Below are 17,315 nucleotides of genomic sequence, written 5' to 3'. Positions count from 1 at the left end.
TCAGAGACTCGGTGTCTCCAAAATTGACTGATTTACTGTTAAAAAAAAAAAAAAAAAAACCTACAAACTGCACCAAACAGAGCCTAAGCCATGGTATCATACCAAAATGCCCTATATTATTACCCAACAAAGTTATTCAAATTCAACAACTCTATCAAAGTAGCCCAGATTGAGAATTAACATTTGTTACAACGAATGCATGTCCGCTAACTAAAAATTTATCTCTTTGTCCAAAAATTAATCCCAATCACAGGGGACATACACCTCCAGCATTAAAAAGCTTCATTCTAGCAATTGAGAAGAACAGAAACCCTAATAAATAATATCACTTGTATATAAGAGCATCACGCCCAGGCCCGACGCTTATGTAATGGATGGGAATACCAACAAGTTCTTCTATTCTTTGCACGTATTCCCGTGCAGCCTTTGGAAGATCAGAGTAGTTTCTCACCTTCAAAATATCGCATTGCCACCCCGATAAAACTTCATATTCCACCTGACATATATAAGAAAGAAAAAATACAATTCACATGGTGAATGGAAGCCACTATGAGGCAAATGGAAACAATTACAAACTCAATCTTTAGTTTTTCAACTATTTTCTTTAATTTTTGTTATGTATTAGATTATTGATACAAAACAGCAAGCGGGGGAGGGTCAAACATCAGGTGTAAACCATCACATTCAGGTAATTTCCTACTTAGAAATAGGACTATTTTTTTAGGACAGAGAAGATTCATTGCTAGGGTTTCCAGGTGAAGACAAGTTTCATTTTGGCATCCTTGAGAACGAGTAGGGTCCCAATACATGGAAAACAAAAATGGACAACCAACCACATACTACGTGTAAAGTTTCTATTTAGTGAGCCAATGCTATCAAAGTTTAATTCTCCATTGAGTAAAAAAGGCGACCTAGTGTACGAGGGCTAAAATATACACAGCCCTGTGTAAGTTTAGATACCAGCTCCAAATAAATATATGGAAAGGAAAAAGAAATGCTTGCCTTCAGTTGCTTGAGAACATGAAGATCACCAGGGAAGGATTTGACTGGTGTACCATCAATGTGTTTATACAATACCCCCAACTGAATTTCAGGAAGATCCGACAAGACATCAAGCTTAGTGAGATTTAGAGAAGAAAAGCCATTAATCTGACAACAGTATTTTAGAGCAACTACATCAAGCCAGCCACAACGACGAGGATGACCAGTAGTCGTGCCAAACTCCTGCCCAGCAAACCCAAGGAGGTCACCACCTTTACCCAAGATTTCTGTTGGGAAAGGACCTGAACCAACTCTAGTGGTGTACGCTTTAATCTGCACCATAAAATATCAGGTAGGTACCATAAATGACCATGGTATAAGTGTATTGTGCGAAGTACAAATGTTATTACCATGAAACACTCAGGCGAAATCACTTTCTACAAGAGACACTTGGGAGAAAAGAGAAAAATAATAAAGAAATGAAAGAATTATAGCTCTTACCACTCCAACTAGGTCACCAAGAATTCTAGGGGCAATGCCAAGACCAGTATAGATTCCACCAGCTGATGGACTAGAGAAAGTTACAAATGGATAGGTTCCAAAGTCAATATCCAGCATGGTTGCCTGACCACCTTCTACTAAAATCTTCTTTTTTTGTGCAATGGATTCATTCACGACATGCACAGTGTCAGCAATGAAGGGTTCCAACCTCTCAGCAAATCTCTTGTATTTTTCAACTTCTTCTTTGAGCATGTCTGAGCTATACTTAAAACCTTGGAATCTTAAAGCTGCATCTGACAATAACAGATCAAGCTTCTGAGGTAAAGTGTCCATATGCCTAAGGTCACATATTCTAATGCCATTGCGAATAACTTTGCTGGAGTAACATGGTCCAATGCCTCTATTGGTAGTGCCAATAAAGGAATTAGCTAGCTCGGCCTCTCTAAGGCCATCTACTACTTGATGAAAATCAAATAACAAGTGAGCACGATCAGATACCAATATCCTACCTTTGCAGGAGACCCCATTAGATTCAAGGCCATCAATTTCTTCAAACATCCCTGGTAAATGCACTACAACCCCATTACCCATCACACACACAGTTTCCTCGTTAAGAATACCTGAAGGAACAAGATGAAAGGCAAACTTCTTCCCCTCTGCATTGTAAATAGTGTGTCTAGTATTGGCTCCACCCTGACATCAAGTTATATTTAAAGCTTCAGAGTAAAATGATTGCAAGTCTCAGACACCTGGCTATTTACAATCACACAAAGCATGCTCAGCAGAAGGTTTATCAACTCAAAAAGAAGACCTTTCCTTTTTTATGGTTATTTCTTTTTTAGTCTTTAAAATAAAAAAAAATTTAAAAAAAATGGATCTTTCACTAGCCACAAGTAAAATATACTTTGAATTGTGGCAATATAGATGTTCATGTTTACATGTAAATTGAATATCCAAAAATCATAAAGAGAAGTAGGAAAGAGTTACTATCTGGTGTTCATCAGAGTACTAGTTGTAGATTGGGGAACTTGGTATTTTAGTTGCAAATTTTTGAGCTTTTATTACATGGATGAACTCCACATTCAAGTATCAAAACACTATGACACCCATAGCAAAGGAATGGGTGATGCCCAGGGATGAAATGCCCCCTCTCCTCCCCCTCCCCTTCCCCTTCCCCAGCCACTACCTTCTTCCCCTTCCAACCCCCACCCCTTCCTCTTTCAGCACCATTGCCACCTCTACTTCCCCCTACCCCATTCCACAACCCATCCGCTTCTGTTATCCTCTTTTGATTGGACACCAGTGCCACACAGAAGGTCATTTTTGAGGAAGCATCACCTGTTGGCTAATCATAGCTGACATATTCTGATATGGCAAAGGAAGAGCCAAACGTGACGAATTCAACGACAAAAGAATCCAATCAAGGTGTTTAGACAAGGCACTCTCGGATCTGAAGCTCATGACCATCCCATTAGGTTAGTGTCGGCTGTGATGGGTCTGATCTGATTGCAATACCTCAAATGCCTCTTCCACTTATTATCACCACCAACACCTTTGGTATTATGTCGAGCCCACCTCCGAAAACACCCTTAATAGTTAATACCACAACAAATCCACCACCACTACCGCTTAAAAATGGTTACTTTGCCCAAACAACCCCCAATGACCAGTCAACAATGTCACTTAAAATGACTACCAACCCCACCACCTGTAATATATGCAAACATGTAGCATTTACTTATATCCATCCTATCACCACTACCACCACTAAGTTACTAGCACATCATTTGCCTTGCCAACAAAATTGGTTTTAGCAAACTGACAATTCGGGCACTAGCACCTCAAAAATCTCACCACCACCAAATAACTTTGTCTTTTATAAACTGATCTCTAATTTCTAACATGTTTAGTATAGAGTAATCACTTATTAAAGACCTAATTTCAACACCAGGCCATTAAGAGTACAAAACAAACACTAACAATATGTCCAATTTATGCCTTGAGATCTTGTGGAAGTCAAAACTGCGATTAAGATGAATAACCAACAAGGGTAAATTTGGTTGATGCATGTAGGGTGAATTGTCAAATAGTATGAGGAATCCATATGACTTATAATCATCGGATGTATTTTACTGTTTTATTTCGCCTTTGCATATAAGACCCAAAAGACAATCTTTTGTAAGTAAAAGAGCCCATTTGGATTTGGTGACTTTGGAATAAAAGAAAAAGTAGTGCATTTCTCTCGTTTGTTTGGATTAATTTTTAAAGGTAATAAATGGGGTGTTCTATAACCCTCATTTGCAATTTTGATAATCTTTTTTTTAATGTAATTTAACCAAACAAAAGAGTAGAGAAATCTTTTCTCTCTTATCAAATTGTAACAATTTCTTTTCTTTTCTCTCCTAATTCCCAAACAAGAATGTAAATTTTAATTCGAGACCAAATAAGAAACCTTCTTGAAGATCATACATGTACACATATACCTGACAACGAGCGACGATGTCGAAGTGCTTGGCCAAGATATCGACGAGTTTTCCTTTACCTTCATCACCCCACTGACAACCCAACACGCCCGAGACCTGACTCAGCGATCCGATTCGACTCAGCCCCTGACTCGCCTACTCAGCAGCCACAACAGATGGCGATGAAGAAGAAGAAGAAGAAGCAACAAACTTCACAGAGAACACCGCATCCTTGCGATGGTGAAGATGAAGAAGGTGAGACCCAACACAGGTTTGGATTGTTCTTCCATAGAAGCTTCCCTGTTGAGCTGTGATAGGGTTTGATTCGAGTGTCAGTGATGAGAGGTTCATCGTAGAGAGAAAGATGAGAGAGCTAGGGTTTATAATTTGAGAGAGGTTTAGAGAGAGGTTTAATTCAATGATTCAGAAGATAAAAACGCAAACGGAAGTTCCTGAATTTTGGCGCATTTCCAGTAGGACTAAGATTAAAATGACATATTTGTGTGTGTAGAGAGAGAAAGAGGGGACCTTTTCGAGATCGAATAGAGGGGCCATGGTGGAGACGAACTGTTCAAGAGACATAGTGGATGAATTCTTGCTACTGTTCTTCCCCCTTTCTCCATTTTTAGAGAAAGAGAGGTTTTTAGGATAACTGGGTTTTGCGAGGTTTTTATATATTTTCCCAGTTTTTTTTTTTAAGTGCCGTTATTAGCGGACATCAATTATTTTGGTTCCCATTTTTTTAGGATCCCATTTTTTAGGATTTTTTTATTACAATAATAATTTTAAATAAAATTATTACAAATTACATTAATAATTTTGAGGTATCTCATCTCATAATTAAGGTTTTGTTTAGGAAGAATAGTTGGGTTGGGTTTAGAATTATTTTAACCACAAAAAGACAAAATAATTTTTTAGTCTAATAAGACAAAATATCACGTGCAACCCATAATTATTACATTCTTTCTCTCACAAATAGTCAAAAAACCCATAAAATCTTTCCAAAACGAGGCTTTTTAGCCTCAGGCAAAAATAGCCAAAAAGTCAACCCACTTCCCAAACGAATACTAAGCCAACACATACATTATATCATGAATTATAATTTATGAATGCACCCACCTTTATCACTACCCATCCATCTTCTTCAAATCTTACTTTTCCAAACCTACCCACCCTCAAAATCTTAAAAACTCTTTAGCGGTAATAATGGCAATCATTTGATTACCTTCACTTATCCGGTAATGATAACGAGTGAAAGTTTTTCTAGCAACCACAACTCCATAAGACGAGAGAAGTATAATAATAAAAGCTCATAAAAATATTCATAATTTTGATGGTATTCTTAGCGTAAAAGAGATTGGCCTTGTAAGAATAAGTATATTGAAAAAAATAACAAAAATAATAAAAACTATTCATCATTTTTTTGGGACTGAACTCCCGAACATATGACCTAAATTCGAGAATACAGACCTGAACATTTCTTATTTGTTCGGAAATAGACAACCAACTCTGACAATGGTCAAACTGAAGAAAAGAATGAGGCGACAGAGATCATAACCTAAACCAGTCTTATTAGGGCAATTGACAATAATTACACTTGGCTCTTCTTCTTTTTTCTCAAGCACAAAATCCCCAACTCAATTTCTTGCTGGTATATTCTAAGGAATGAAAATTAAAAACCTTACATTTATTTTATCACTCAAGTATGTGGAGATGAAATAATAATCACCTTTATGGGTTTTTTTAGGGTTTTTGGGAGAGATATTTTTTGGGGTGTGGGGAGTGTGCATTCAATTGAATGTGTGGAAAACAAAGATAATTTTGATATTATTTAATGGATAAAAGAAATTTTAAGGGTTTTAAAATTTATAAGTGGAGTCCAAAGAAATGGAAGATTCAAAATAACTGATGAGATGCTAATAACTGCACTATTTTTTATCTTTTCTTTTTGTCTACAAAATTCCTTTTAAACTCCTTGTATATATAAAGTTCCGTTTATTTGGATAGAAAATATTTTTTATTAAAAATAAAAAATATATTTTTCTATATTTGGTAGTGGTGGTAGAATGAAGGTGGTTGTGATGGCATGGTGGTGGGGCCATAATGATGGTGGTTGTGGTGATGGTGGTGGAGGTGATGTGATGAAATTGGTAAATTTTTAGTCCAAAAAATATTTGCAACCTTTTAAAAGTAAAAAATATTTTATACTCAAATAAAATTGTTTTTCATTTATCATGAAAAATATTTTATATTGACTTTCATTTTCTACTATACTGAAAAATATTTAAAAAAAATATTTTTTGCTTCCCTAAATTTTGGAAGAAGTATAAATAAGGTTTTCAATTTTGATGTAATTTTAAATTAACACAAATGATGTTCAATACAAAGATAAATAAGATCAAGGGTGGCAATAGAGAGTTCTAAAAGTAAAGTTCTAAATTGAGTTATACTTATGTGGTAATGAAAAAATAAAAAAAATCCAAAACATCACATTATTAATGGGCCCCACTCACTATTTTTTTTATTTATATAATTAATAAATTATCGATGAAGATATAACAAAGTGTTAATATAATTATTTCAAATTTCTAGAACTAGTTATATTTTTTTTTTCTAAATGTAGCATTTTTACTTGCTACTCTTGCTCAATATAAAATAGTAACACATATTCGAGTGAGTTATTTTTTATTCTTCAATGACATAATAAAATTGAGTCTGTATGCCTTAATAATTTTTTTTGTTAAATAATTAGTTTTAAAAATTCCATAAATAATATCACATAATATTAACCATCATTCTATATGAATTAGTAACATTTCATGCAATTACAAGTGCTATAGTCACAATCATTCTACACTTCTACAGCATTTGTAATAACATGATTATGGGTGCTCCGAAAATTGACATTTTTAATGATTTTTTGAAATTTTCCAAAAAATTATTTACAAAAATAAAAAATAGTTAACTGTTATAATAACTTTTTTGATTTTTGACATGTTTGAAAATTATTTTTTTAATTTTTTATTAAAAGATGTATAAAAAATTAAAAAAATGATATGACAACTTACAATAATTTTTAACTTTTTAATTATTTACCCTATTGACAAATAAGGTCCCAGAAAAATCCTAAATCAACAATGGTCAAAGACTCGGTGTCTCCAAAATTGACTGATTTACTGTTCAAAAAAAAAAAAAAAAAAAAAACCCTACAAACTGCACCAAACAGAGCCTAAGCCATGGTATCATACCAAAATGCCCTATATTATTACCCAGCACAGTTATTCAAATTCAAAGTCATAACGACTTTATCAAAGTAGCCCAGATTGAGAATTAACATTTGTTACAACAAATGCATGTCCACTAACTAAAATTTTATCTCTTTGTCCAAAAATTAATCCCAATCACAGGGGACATACACCTCCAGCATTAGAAAGCTTCATTCTAGCAAATGACAAGAACAGAAACCCTAATAAATAATATCACTTGTATATAAGAGCATCACGCCCAGGCCCGACACCTATGTAATGGATGGGAATACCAACAAGTTCTTCTATCCTTTCCACGTATTCCCGTGCAGCCTTTGGAAGATCAGAGTAGTTTCTCACCTTTGAATATCACATTGCCACCCCGGTAAAACTTCATATTCCACCTGACATATATAAGAAAGAAAAAATACAATTCACATGGTGAATGGAAGCCACTATGAGGCAAACGGAAACAATTACAAACTCAATCTTTAGTTTTTCAATTATTTTCTTTAATTTTTGTTATGTATTAGATTATTGATACAAAACAACAAGCGGGGGAGGGTCAAACATCAGGTGTAAACCATCACATTCAGGTAATTTCCTACTTAGAAATAGGACTATTTTTTTAGGACAGAGAAGATTCATTGCTAGGGTTTCCAGGTGAAGACAAGTTTCATTTTGGCATCCTTGAGAACGAGTAGGGTCCTAATACATGGAAAACAAAAATGGACAACCAACCACATACTACGTGTAAAGTTTCTATTTAGTGAGCCAATGCCATCAAAGTTTAAATCTCCATTGAGGAAAAAGGGTGACCTAGTGTGCGAGGGCTAAAATATACACAGCCCTGTGTAAGTTTAGATACCCGTTTCAAATAAATATATGGAAAGGAAAAAGAAATGCTTGCCTTCAGTTGCTCGAGAACGCGAAGATCACCAAGGAAGGATTTGACTAGTGTACCATCAATTTATACAATACCCCAACTGAATTTCAGGAAGATCCGATAAGACATCAAGCTTAGTGAGATTTAGAGAAAAAAAGCCATTAATCTGACAGCAGTATTTTAGAGCAACTACATCAAGCCAGCCACAACGACGAGGACGACCAGTAGTCGTGCCAAACTCCTGCCCAGCAAACCCAAGGAGGTCACCACCTTTACCCAAGATTTCTGTTGGGAAAGGACCTGAACCAACTCTAGTGGTGTACGCTTTAACTTGCACCATAAAATATCAGGTAGGGACCATAAATGACCATGGTGTAAGTGTATTGTGTGAAGTACAAATGTTATTACCATGAGACACTCAGGCGAAATCACTTTCTACAAGAGACACTTGGGAGAAAAAAGAAAAATAATAAAGAAATGAAAGAACTATAACTCTTACCACTCTAACTAGGTCACCAAGAATTCTAGGGGCAATGCCAAGACCAGTACAGATTCCACCAGCTGATGGGCTAGAGGAAGTTACAAATGGATAGGTTCCAAAGTCAATATCCAGCATGGTTGCCTAACCACCTTCTACTAAAATCTTCTTTTTTTGTGCAACAGATTCATTCACGACATGCACAGTGCCAGCAATGAAGGGTTCCAACCTCTCAACAAATCTCTTGTATTTTTCAACTTCTTCTTTGAGCATGTCTGGGCTATAATTAAAACCTTGGAATCTTAAAGCTGCATCCGACAATAAGAGATCAAGCTTCTGAGGGAAAGTGTCCATATGCCTAAGGTCACATATTCTAATGCCATTGCGAATAACTTTGCTGGAGTAACATGGTCCAATGCCTCTCTTGGTAGTGCCAATAAAGGAATTAGCTAGCTCGGCCTCTCTAAGGCCATCTACTACTTGATGAAAATCAAATAACAAGTGAGCACGATCAGATACCAATATCCTACCTTTGCAGGAGACCCCATTAGATTCAAGGCCATCAATTTCTTCAAACCACCCTGGTGAATGCACTACAACCCAATTACCAATCACACACACAGTTTCCTCATTAAGAATACCCAAAGGAACAAGATGAAGGGCAAACTTCTTCCCCTCTACATTGTAAATAGTGCGTCCAGCATTGGCTCCACCCTGACATCAAGTTATATTTAAAGCTTTAGAGTAAAATGATTGCAAGTCTCAGACACCTGGCTGTTTAGGAAGCCACAAGATTAGGGAAGGTAAACACACTATCACTATTACAATCACATAAAGCATGTTCAAAAGAAGGTTTATCAACTCAAAAGGAAGACCTTTCCTTTTTGATGGTTCTTTTTTTTTTTGTCTTAACCAAAAAAAAAAAAAAAACAGATCTTTCACCAGCCACATGTAAAATATACTTTGAAATGTGGCAATATAGATGTTCATGTTTACATGTAAATTGAAAATCCAAAAGTCATAAAGAGAAGTAGGAAAGAGTTACTATCTGGTGTTCATCAGAGTACTAGTTGTAGATTGGGGAACTTGGTATTTTAGTTGCAAATTTTTGAGCTTTTTTTACTTGGATGAACTCTACATTCAAGTATCAAAACATTATGACACCCATAGCAAAGGAATGGGTGATGCCCATGGATGAAATGCCCCATCTCCTCTCCCTCCCCTCAGCCACTGCCCTCCACCCCTTCCTCTTTCAGCACCATTGCCACCTCCACTTCCCCCCACCCCATTCCACAACCCATCCGCTTCTGTTATCCTCTTCTGATTGGACACCAGTGCCACACAGAAGGTCATTTTTGAGGAAGCATCACCTGTTGGCTAATTATAGCTGACGGATTCTGATATGGCAAAGGAAGAGCCAAACATGACAAATTCAATGACAAAGGAATCCAATCAAGTTGTTTAGACAGGGCACTCTCAGATCTGAAGCTCATGACCATCCTATTAGGTTAGTGTCGGCTGTGATGGGTCTGATTTGATTGCAATACCTCAAATGCCTCTTCCACTTATTATCACCACCAACACCTTTGTTATTATGTCGAGCCCACCTCCAAAAACACCTTTAATAGTTAATACCATAACAAATCCACCACCACTGCCGTTTAAAAATGGTTACTTTGCCCTAACAACCCCCAATGACCAATCAACAATGTCACTTAAAATGACTACCAACCCCACCACCTGTAATATATGCAAACATGTAACATTTACTTATATCCATCCTATCACCACTACCACTACTAAATTACTAGCACATCCTTTGCCTTGCCAACAAAATTGGTTTTAGCAAACTGACAATTCGGGCACTAGCACCTCAAAAATCTCACCACCACCAAATTCCTTTGTCTTTTATAAACTGATCTCCAATTTCTAACATGTTTAGTATAGAGTAATCACTTATTAAAGACCTAATTTCAACACCAGGCCATTAAGAGTACAAAACAAACACTAACAATATGTCCAATTTATGCCTTGAGATCTTGTGGAAGTCAAAACTACGATTAAGATGAATAACCAACAAGGGTAAATTTAATTGATGCATGTAGAGTGAATTGTCAAACAGTATGAGGAGTCCATATGACTTGTAATCATCGGGTGTTTCTATTTACACACCGCATTTGGTCTCAAGGTACATCATTTACTTAATGCACCCCAAACACAATTTTAACTTTATTATTTTTACTTAATACACACCATCCATTTTCAAATATACCTAAAATATCCTCATTTTTTTCAACCACCCCACCAACCCTAACCCTAACCCTAATTTGAAACCCTTCATTAACTTGCTAGTAACTGGAGCTTAAACATAGAATATATAGCTGGAAATTTGTTCAGAACTGTGAAGTTTTGCAATGCCATAAAATGATATCCACCCTTTATTAACCAAAAGAAAAAACAGGTAACTAACAAGGGATGCAAAACACAAAAATAAAACCAGTCACCCTCAGCACAATATACCCAAAAAAAAAAAAAAAACACTATACATCATCAAAATATTAAAAGCTGCAACCTAATGGGTCAAACACAGACCTCCACATGAAATCCAAATATAAAATGACCCATATCACACAGAATAGATCATATCAAATACAGTCGGAAATTTATTTATTTATTTTTTATTTGAGTGATACGATCTGACAATCATCCTAATACTAGCTAAAAAAATGAAGATTTGAAATAAAATTGTATGCGATCTAGGGTTATATGAGTTTAAATTGAAATTCTGACCGAGGTTTTTGTCAAGGGTCTTGGTAAATTGATTCAATAAAAAATAACCAATTAAATCCTCTCACTGTCATGAATCAGGCAGCGGAGAGTGGTGGTGTGTGGGGGGTGCATTGATATTCTTTTGTGGTTATTTTGGTCATTTTATGTAAGGTTATTATTGTAATAAAAAATAATCAATTAATGGTGTGCCTTGAGACTATATGTGGTGTGTAAATAAAGGCACCCATAATCATCGGATGTATTTTACTGTTTTATTTCACCTTTGCATATCAGACGCAAAAGACAATCTTTTGTAAGTAAAAGAGACCATTTGGATTTGGTGACTTTGGAATAAAAGAAAAAGAAATGCATTTCTCTCATTTGTTTGGATTAATTCACGCCCCGAGAATTCTGTGACACAAGGAGCAGCATTTGAAGGATGCTGGAAGGTTCTGGAAGGTGTGAGAACAGGCTAGAGTATGCTGGAAGGCTCTAGAACCTGTTGGAAGGGTCTGGAGTGGCCTAGAAGATTCCGGAATGTGGTGGAAGAACCTTGGAGGGTCCAGAAGTGTCTAGATGGGTCTGGAACATCCTAGAATATCATGGAGAAGCCTACCATGTACTACACTAGTGTAGAGAGTCCTAGAAGGTAGTAGAAGGATAGTTGTCCTAGATATTTCTATGGAGAGTTCTAGAGGTGAGTTTGTAGCCCTTGGATCAAAATGATCCTAGCCATCCATTGAGGAGGAGGATGGCTATATAAGGGGGAAGGGTCTCATTTGTAAGGCACCTATCCAAGAGTGTAAAGTACTTGTGAGGGTGAGAGCCTTGTAAAGCTTTGTACATAACTATACTTGTATAGTAAATATATTCTTCCACCTCAACTATACTTGTATAGTGAATACATTCTTCCACCTAAACTTTGTGTTGTAGTTAGTGTGGTTGAGTGGGGAAGGCTGACTTAGGTGCAACCGAGTGGGTGAGAGGCATCTAAGGCCGCACGGTTGGCTTGGAAAAACCAAAGGTTGGTTTAGAAAATCCAAGACCGTGACAGTTGGTATAGTAAACGTAATAAATGGGGTGTTCTATAACGATAAAAAAATTTGTATGTAATTTAACGAAACAAAAGGGCAGAGAAATCTTTTATCTCATATCAAATTGAAACAATTTCTTTTCTTTTCTCTCCTAATTCCCAAACAAGAATGTAAATTTTAATTCTAGACCAAATAAGAAACCTTCTTGAAGATCATACATGTATACATATACCTGACAACGAGCGACGATGTCGAAGTGCTTGGCCAAGATATCGACGAGTTTACCTTTACCTTCATCACCCCACTGACAACCCAAAACGCCCGAGACCTGACTCAGCGATCCGATTCGACTCAGCCCCTGACTCGCCTGCTCAGCAGCCACAGCAGATGGCGATGAAGAAGAAGAAGAAGCAACCGACTTCACAGAGAACACTGCGTCCTTGCGATGGTGAAGAGGAAGAAGGTGAGACCCAGCACAGGTTTGGATGGTTCTTCCATAAAAGCTCCTCTCTTGAGCTGTGATAGGGTTTGATTCGAGTGTCAGTGATGAGAGGTTCATCGTAGAGAGAGAGGGAGAGCGAGATCAGAGAGACCAGAGAGATAGGGCTTACAGTGAGAAAGAGATTAAAGGACTGTTGTGTGTGGAATAATTTAAAGGGTATGTAATTGTCCATGTTATTCCCTTTTTTGTTTCGAATTTTCTTAGGAAAATTTTAAATATATATAAAATTTATAAAAAAAATATGATAAAAATTAGGGCAAATTACACTAATAGTCGCTATAATTTGGTACTCGTGTCACTTTGATCCTTGACTTTTCAATTGTGACACATTTGACCATGAATTTTGAATTTTGTTCCAAATAAGGACAATTGAAGATACCATTGTTAATTTCAAGGGAAAAATCATCTGAATAAAAAACAGAAATGTGCTCCGCAGTTATAGGAGGCTAATGTTCTCACTAATGAAAGAAGTTAGGCCACGTCGGCGAATCTTGTTTCTTGGTGGCTGGTCGTTTGAGTTTGAGGAGTCAGATGGAGTGGATGAGAAGTGTGGGTTGTGGATTGTTGAGAGGGAGGAGGGGTTACGATGGGCGGTGGTGCTGAATGGTTCGAAAATTCGGTGGTTGGTGGTCCGGATGAGATTAGCATCTAAGGAATCAGGCAGTCTAAAGTTTTGGGGCCGTCTCAGTGGGGGAAATCGGACTACTGTGGTATGGGTACGAGGTGAGGAAGGTGGGGGGCCTTCTTTTCAAATTGTGGTTACCACAGGACAGAGACGCGAACAAGTTTACATACCTGTGTCTGCGTTCGATGATGGCTGGGAAGGGGTGGTGTTGGTTGTTGACGGCTTTGGTTTGTGTGTTGCAAAGGCCTCCCGACCCATTGGCTCGAGGAAGGTTGCTTCTATTTCTATTGCCGCTTGTGAGTCTGCTCGGATTGTCCGCTCTAAGGTGGAGGTTAACTGGTTTCTCATTTTGGATCAGTCGTTAGTGGGTACATTGGGCGGTTTGGGGGGCAAAGGTTTGAGTTTTGCAACCATTTTTGATTGGGTTTCCCGGTGGTGGAAACATTTGGGTAAGGTGGACGTAAGACCTGTGGGGGATAAAGCGATTCTGTTTGTTTTGTCAAGTAGGGATGCGGCGGAAGCGCTGTTGCGACGACGGTGGACAGTGGAAAGCAGTGATTTACTTCTCGAGTGGTGGTCACCACTAGCTCTTTGCACTCCGGCACAGTCTTCGCGGCCTGAGAAGAGTGTATGGATTCGGTTGATGGGCCTGCCTATTCATCTCTGAAGGGAGGCGGTGTATCGATTCATCGACGATCGTTATGGTGGCTTTATAGAGGCAGACGAATCGTCGGTAGATCTAGGCTCCATTCGGCTTCGTGTGCGATGCTCCGAGGCTACGCCTTCGCGAGTGTCCTTCCGTTGGGGGATGTGGCAGTTTTCCCTGCCAGTCTGGGTCGAAAATGATCCGGTGGTGGAACGGTGGACGTCGACGACCGTGATCGATGGGGAGTTTGCGCCGAATATGGTAAAGCCAGATTCTAGGCAATTATGGGAGATTTCTCAGCCGAATATGGGGGTGATTGAATATTTGCAACGATTTAAGAAAAGGGGAAGATCCATGGGTGATCCAGATATTTTCACCCAGCGTATGGGGTTTAGGTTGGGCCATCCACGGGGGCCTACGAAAAGGAATTTGGGCTGGAGACGGGCCCAGAATTTTCGTTATGCTGAGGTGGCCCAACATCGCTGGGCTGTGGTTAATCATAAGGAGTCTCATTTGGGGGCCCAGGTGGTCAATCAGTCCAGCCCACAAGAGGGTAGATCCTTAAGCCTCTAGGGGGTTGGTCATGTGGGCTTGTCTGTGCAGCCCAGTACTCTTTTTAATACGGATGCGGGTCAGACTGAGGGTGGGTTGGGTTGTAGGGTTTCATGCGATCCAGATCGAAGGGAGTCGGGTCGGATGGCTTCGTTTGGGGTAGGGGTTCTCGGCGAGGCTCAATGTCGCCGTCTGGTTTGGAGTTGGTGGTCCACTGTGCCCCATCTGCTGCGGGATTTGGATCGTGACTGGTCGAGGCGTCGGTGAGTGGCACTTCGCAGATGGCGGCTTCGCAGTTGGATGTGTGTCATCCCAGATGGAGCTGGTGATGCTTCGCGATGCGTCATCTGCGGAGGATTCAGACTCGCGACTGCTAGTGGCGTCGGAAATAGCTCCACTGGTGGAATCGACGTCGGTTGAGCGACAGTTCCAGTTGGAGATTGAGATACCTTACGGTACGATATCGGTGGGGGATCCATCGTTGGAGTCAGAGCTGTTTGAGCGACAGTCCCCGGTGGTGTTGGAGATGCCTAGCGATGTATCATGGGCTTCCCAAGGAGAACAGGGGCACGAATGTGTGGTTCAGTCACCGGTTTTGGAGTTACAGCCTTTAGCAGTGCAAGATAGTGAATTGGTCACTTGTTTCAAACCAAAACAGCGATTTGAGGATGTTGGGGGATTCTCGGGGGAGGAAGTTCCTTCGGCAGAGGCTGCGTCCCAGTGGGTGTTGGATCGAATTAGTGAAGTTAGTCATTGTTTGGGCTTGTCTTTTGAAGGTCATGAAGCTGAGACAATGAGTCTTTTTGCGGCAGTGGAGGCTTCATGGAGGCAAGGGACTCCTAATCCCAGGGTGTCTCGTTCATTGGTGTCCCATTCTAAAGGATATCGGGAGCTCAAGAATTTGGAATGTTCTATGAATTATGATCGTGGTGTGAAGGATGTAGGACAGGATGAAAGGCGAGATCGGAGGGGCCCATTGTTGTTGAAATGAAGTTAAAAATTGTATCGTGGAACGTGCGAGGGTTGAATGATAGGGATAAACGGGTGGCGGTGAAGGCGGTTTTGCGAGGTGCCAATCCGGACATTGTCTGTTTACAAGAGACGAAGATGGAAGAGGTGGGGGTGGAGCTGATTCGCGAGGTGTGGGGGGGCGGTTTGTGGAGTGGACCTTTTTGCCTTCGTTAGGCACGGTAGGTGGGGTTCTTCTTTGTTGGGATAAAAGGGTAGTGGTGAAAGAGGAGGAGGAGATAGGGGGTTTCTCTGTCTATTGTTTGTTTCGTTGTGTGGACGATAATTTTCGATGGGGTTTTACTGGGGTATATGGGCCTGTGCAAGATTCCGAGTGGGGTTTGTTTTTGGAGGAGTTGGAGCATGTAGCCTTTCGCTGGGATGTCCCCTAGTGTGTAGGGGGTGATTTCAATGTTGTCCGTTGGCCTTCGGAGAAGGCGGGGAATGCCAGGAGTTCGGGGGCAATGCGGGCTTTTTGTTCCTTCATTGATGATTTACAGTTGGTTGATTTACCTATCCAGGGAGGCAACTTCACATGGTCAAATGGTCGGAGTTTGTCTCGAATAGATCGGTTCTTGGTTACTATGGGCTGGGAGGAGCACTTCTCTGAGGTGGTTCAGCTTCGTTTACCCCGACCTGTGTCTGATCATTGGCCAATTTTGTTGGACAGTGGGGGGATCCACCATGGGCCTACGCTATTTCGGTTTGAGAATATGTGGTTGCAACATGAGGGTTTTCTCGACCTGGTTCGTGGTTGGTGGAATAGCTACGAGGTTCGTGGTTCTCCTAGTTGTGTGTTGGCTCAAAAATTGAAGTTGTTGAAAGCACCTTTAAAAAATTGGAATAAAGAGGTGTTCGGTCGCCTAGAAGGCCAAAAAGCTGCAGTGTTGTCTTTACTTCATTCTTTGGATGAGCTGGAGGTGCAAGACGAGTTGTCTCCTGAGACCGGTATTCGTAAGGAGGCGGCTAGACAAGATTTTGTTCGTATATCTCGAATGGAGGAGGTTTGTTTTCGTCAGAAGTCTAGATGTTTGTGGTTAAAGGATGGGGATCGGAATACGACATTGTTTCACCGTATGGCTAATGGCCATCACCGGGTTAATCAGATTAGTAGGTTATGGGTGGATGGTCGGGAGCTGCGTATTGATAGCGAGATTAAGGATGGGGTGGTGGGTTACTATCAGCATTTATTCCGGCCTCAATAGGGGGTTTGGCGGCCAGGTTTAGAAGGTGTTCAGTTTGCTACGATTCTGGCAGAGGATCGGGAGAGTTTGGAGCAATCTTTTACCGAGGATGAGGTATTTGGAGCGTTGCGGGCTATGAGTGGGGATAAAGCCCTAGGTCCGGATGGTTTCACTATGGCTTTCTTCCAGCATTGTTGGAGCGTGGTTAAGGGTGATATCATGGCCACTATGGAGGATTTCCTGGAGTCTGGGCATTTTGAGAAAAGTTTCAATGCCACCTTCTTGGCTTTGATTCCCAAGAAAGGCGGGGCCGATGATATTCGGGATTTTAGGCCTATAAGTTTGTTGGGGAGTGTGTATAAGTTAGTTGCTAAAGTGTTGGCAAATCGTTTACGAGGAGTTTTATCGACTGTGGTGTCTGAATCTCAGAATGCGTTTGTTG

At 39.6% G+C, this 17,315-nt stretch overlaps 2 protein-coding genes and 1 pseudogene across 3 annotated transcripts; 1 reads left to right on the top strand and 2 right to left on the bottom strand.

The window, feature by feature from the left end:
* Window positions 1-325: 325 nt before the first annotated feature.
* On the bottom strand, window positions 326-4,295 carry LOC114259811 (adenylosuccinate synthetase 2, chloroplastic-like). Its single transcript, XM_082871648.1, has 5 exons — window positions 4,161-4,295; window positions 3,966-4,100; window positions 1,483-2,175; window positions 1,003-1,314; window positions 326-496 (listed from the first exon to the last, which is right to left on the bottom strand). The coding sequence occupies exons 1-5, from the start codon at window positions 4,293-4,295 to the stop codon at window positions 326-328; spliced, it is 1,446 nt and encodes a 481-aa protein (XP_082727774.1).
* A 2,891-nt stretch (window positions 4,296-7,186) lies between these two features.
* On the bottom strand, window positions 7,187-12,930 carry LOC114262675 (adenylosuccinate synthetase, chloroplastic-like; annotated as a pseudogene). The gene is made up of 4 exons (XR_014329306.1): window positions 12,589-12,930; window positions 8,576-9,267; window positions 8,100-8,407; window positions 7,187-7,593 (listed from the first exon to the last, which is right to left on the bottom strand). The product of XR_014329306.1 is annotated as an adenylosuccinate synthetase, chloroplastic-like (transcript).
* Window positions 12,931-16,153: 3,223 nt separating this feature from the next.
* On the top strand, window positions 16,154-16,894 carry LOC145791299 (uncharacterized). The gene has a single exon (XM_082871647.1). The coding sequence runs from the start codon at window positions 16,154-16,156 to the stop codon at window positions 16,892-16,894; it is 741 nt and encodes a 246-aa protein (XP_082727773.1).
* Window positions 16,895-17,315: the final 421 nt, after the last annotated feature.

This window comes from Camellia sinensis, chromosome 5 (assembly GCF_055761805.1).
Source record: "Camellia sinensis isolate YWXY chromosome 5, ASM5576180v1, whole genome shotgun sequence".
In the NCBI taxonomy this organism is placed as follows: domain Eukaryota; kingdom Viridiplantae; phylum Streptophyta; class Magnoliopsida; order Ericales; family Theaceae; genus Camellia; species Camellia sinensis.
The sequence above is the reverse complement of the archived record's forward strand: the minus strand, read 5'-3'. Positions and strand labels throughout refer to the sequence as shown.

Coding starts and splice junctions, on each gene's coding strand:
- LOC145791299 (XM_082871647.1), top strand. CDS start 16,154: ATGCGGGCTTTTTGTTCCTTCATTGATGATTTACAGTTGGTTGATTTA.
- LOC114259811 (XM_082871648.1), bottom strand. CDS start 4,295: ATGAACCTCTCATCACTGACACTCGAATCAAACCCTATCACAGCTCAA. Junction 4,101..4,160: donor GCAAGGATGCGGTGTTCTCT/GTGAAGTTTGTT, acceptor GCTGCTGAGTAG/GCGAGTCAGGGGCTGAGTCG. Junction 497..1,002: donor ATGTTCTCAAGCAACTGAAG/GCAAGCATTTCT, acceptor TATATATGTCAG/GTGGAATATGAAGTTTTATC.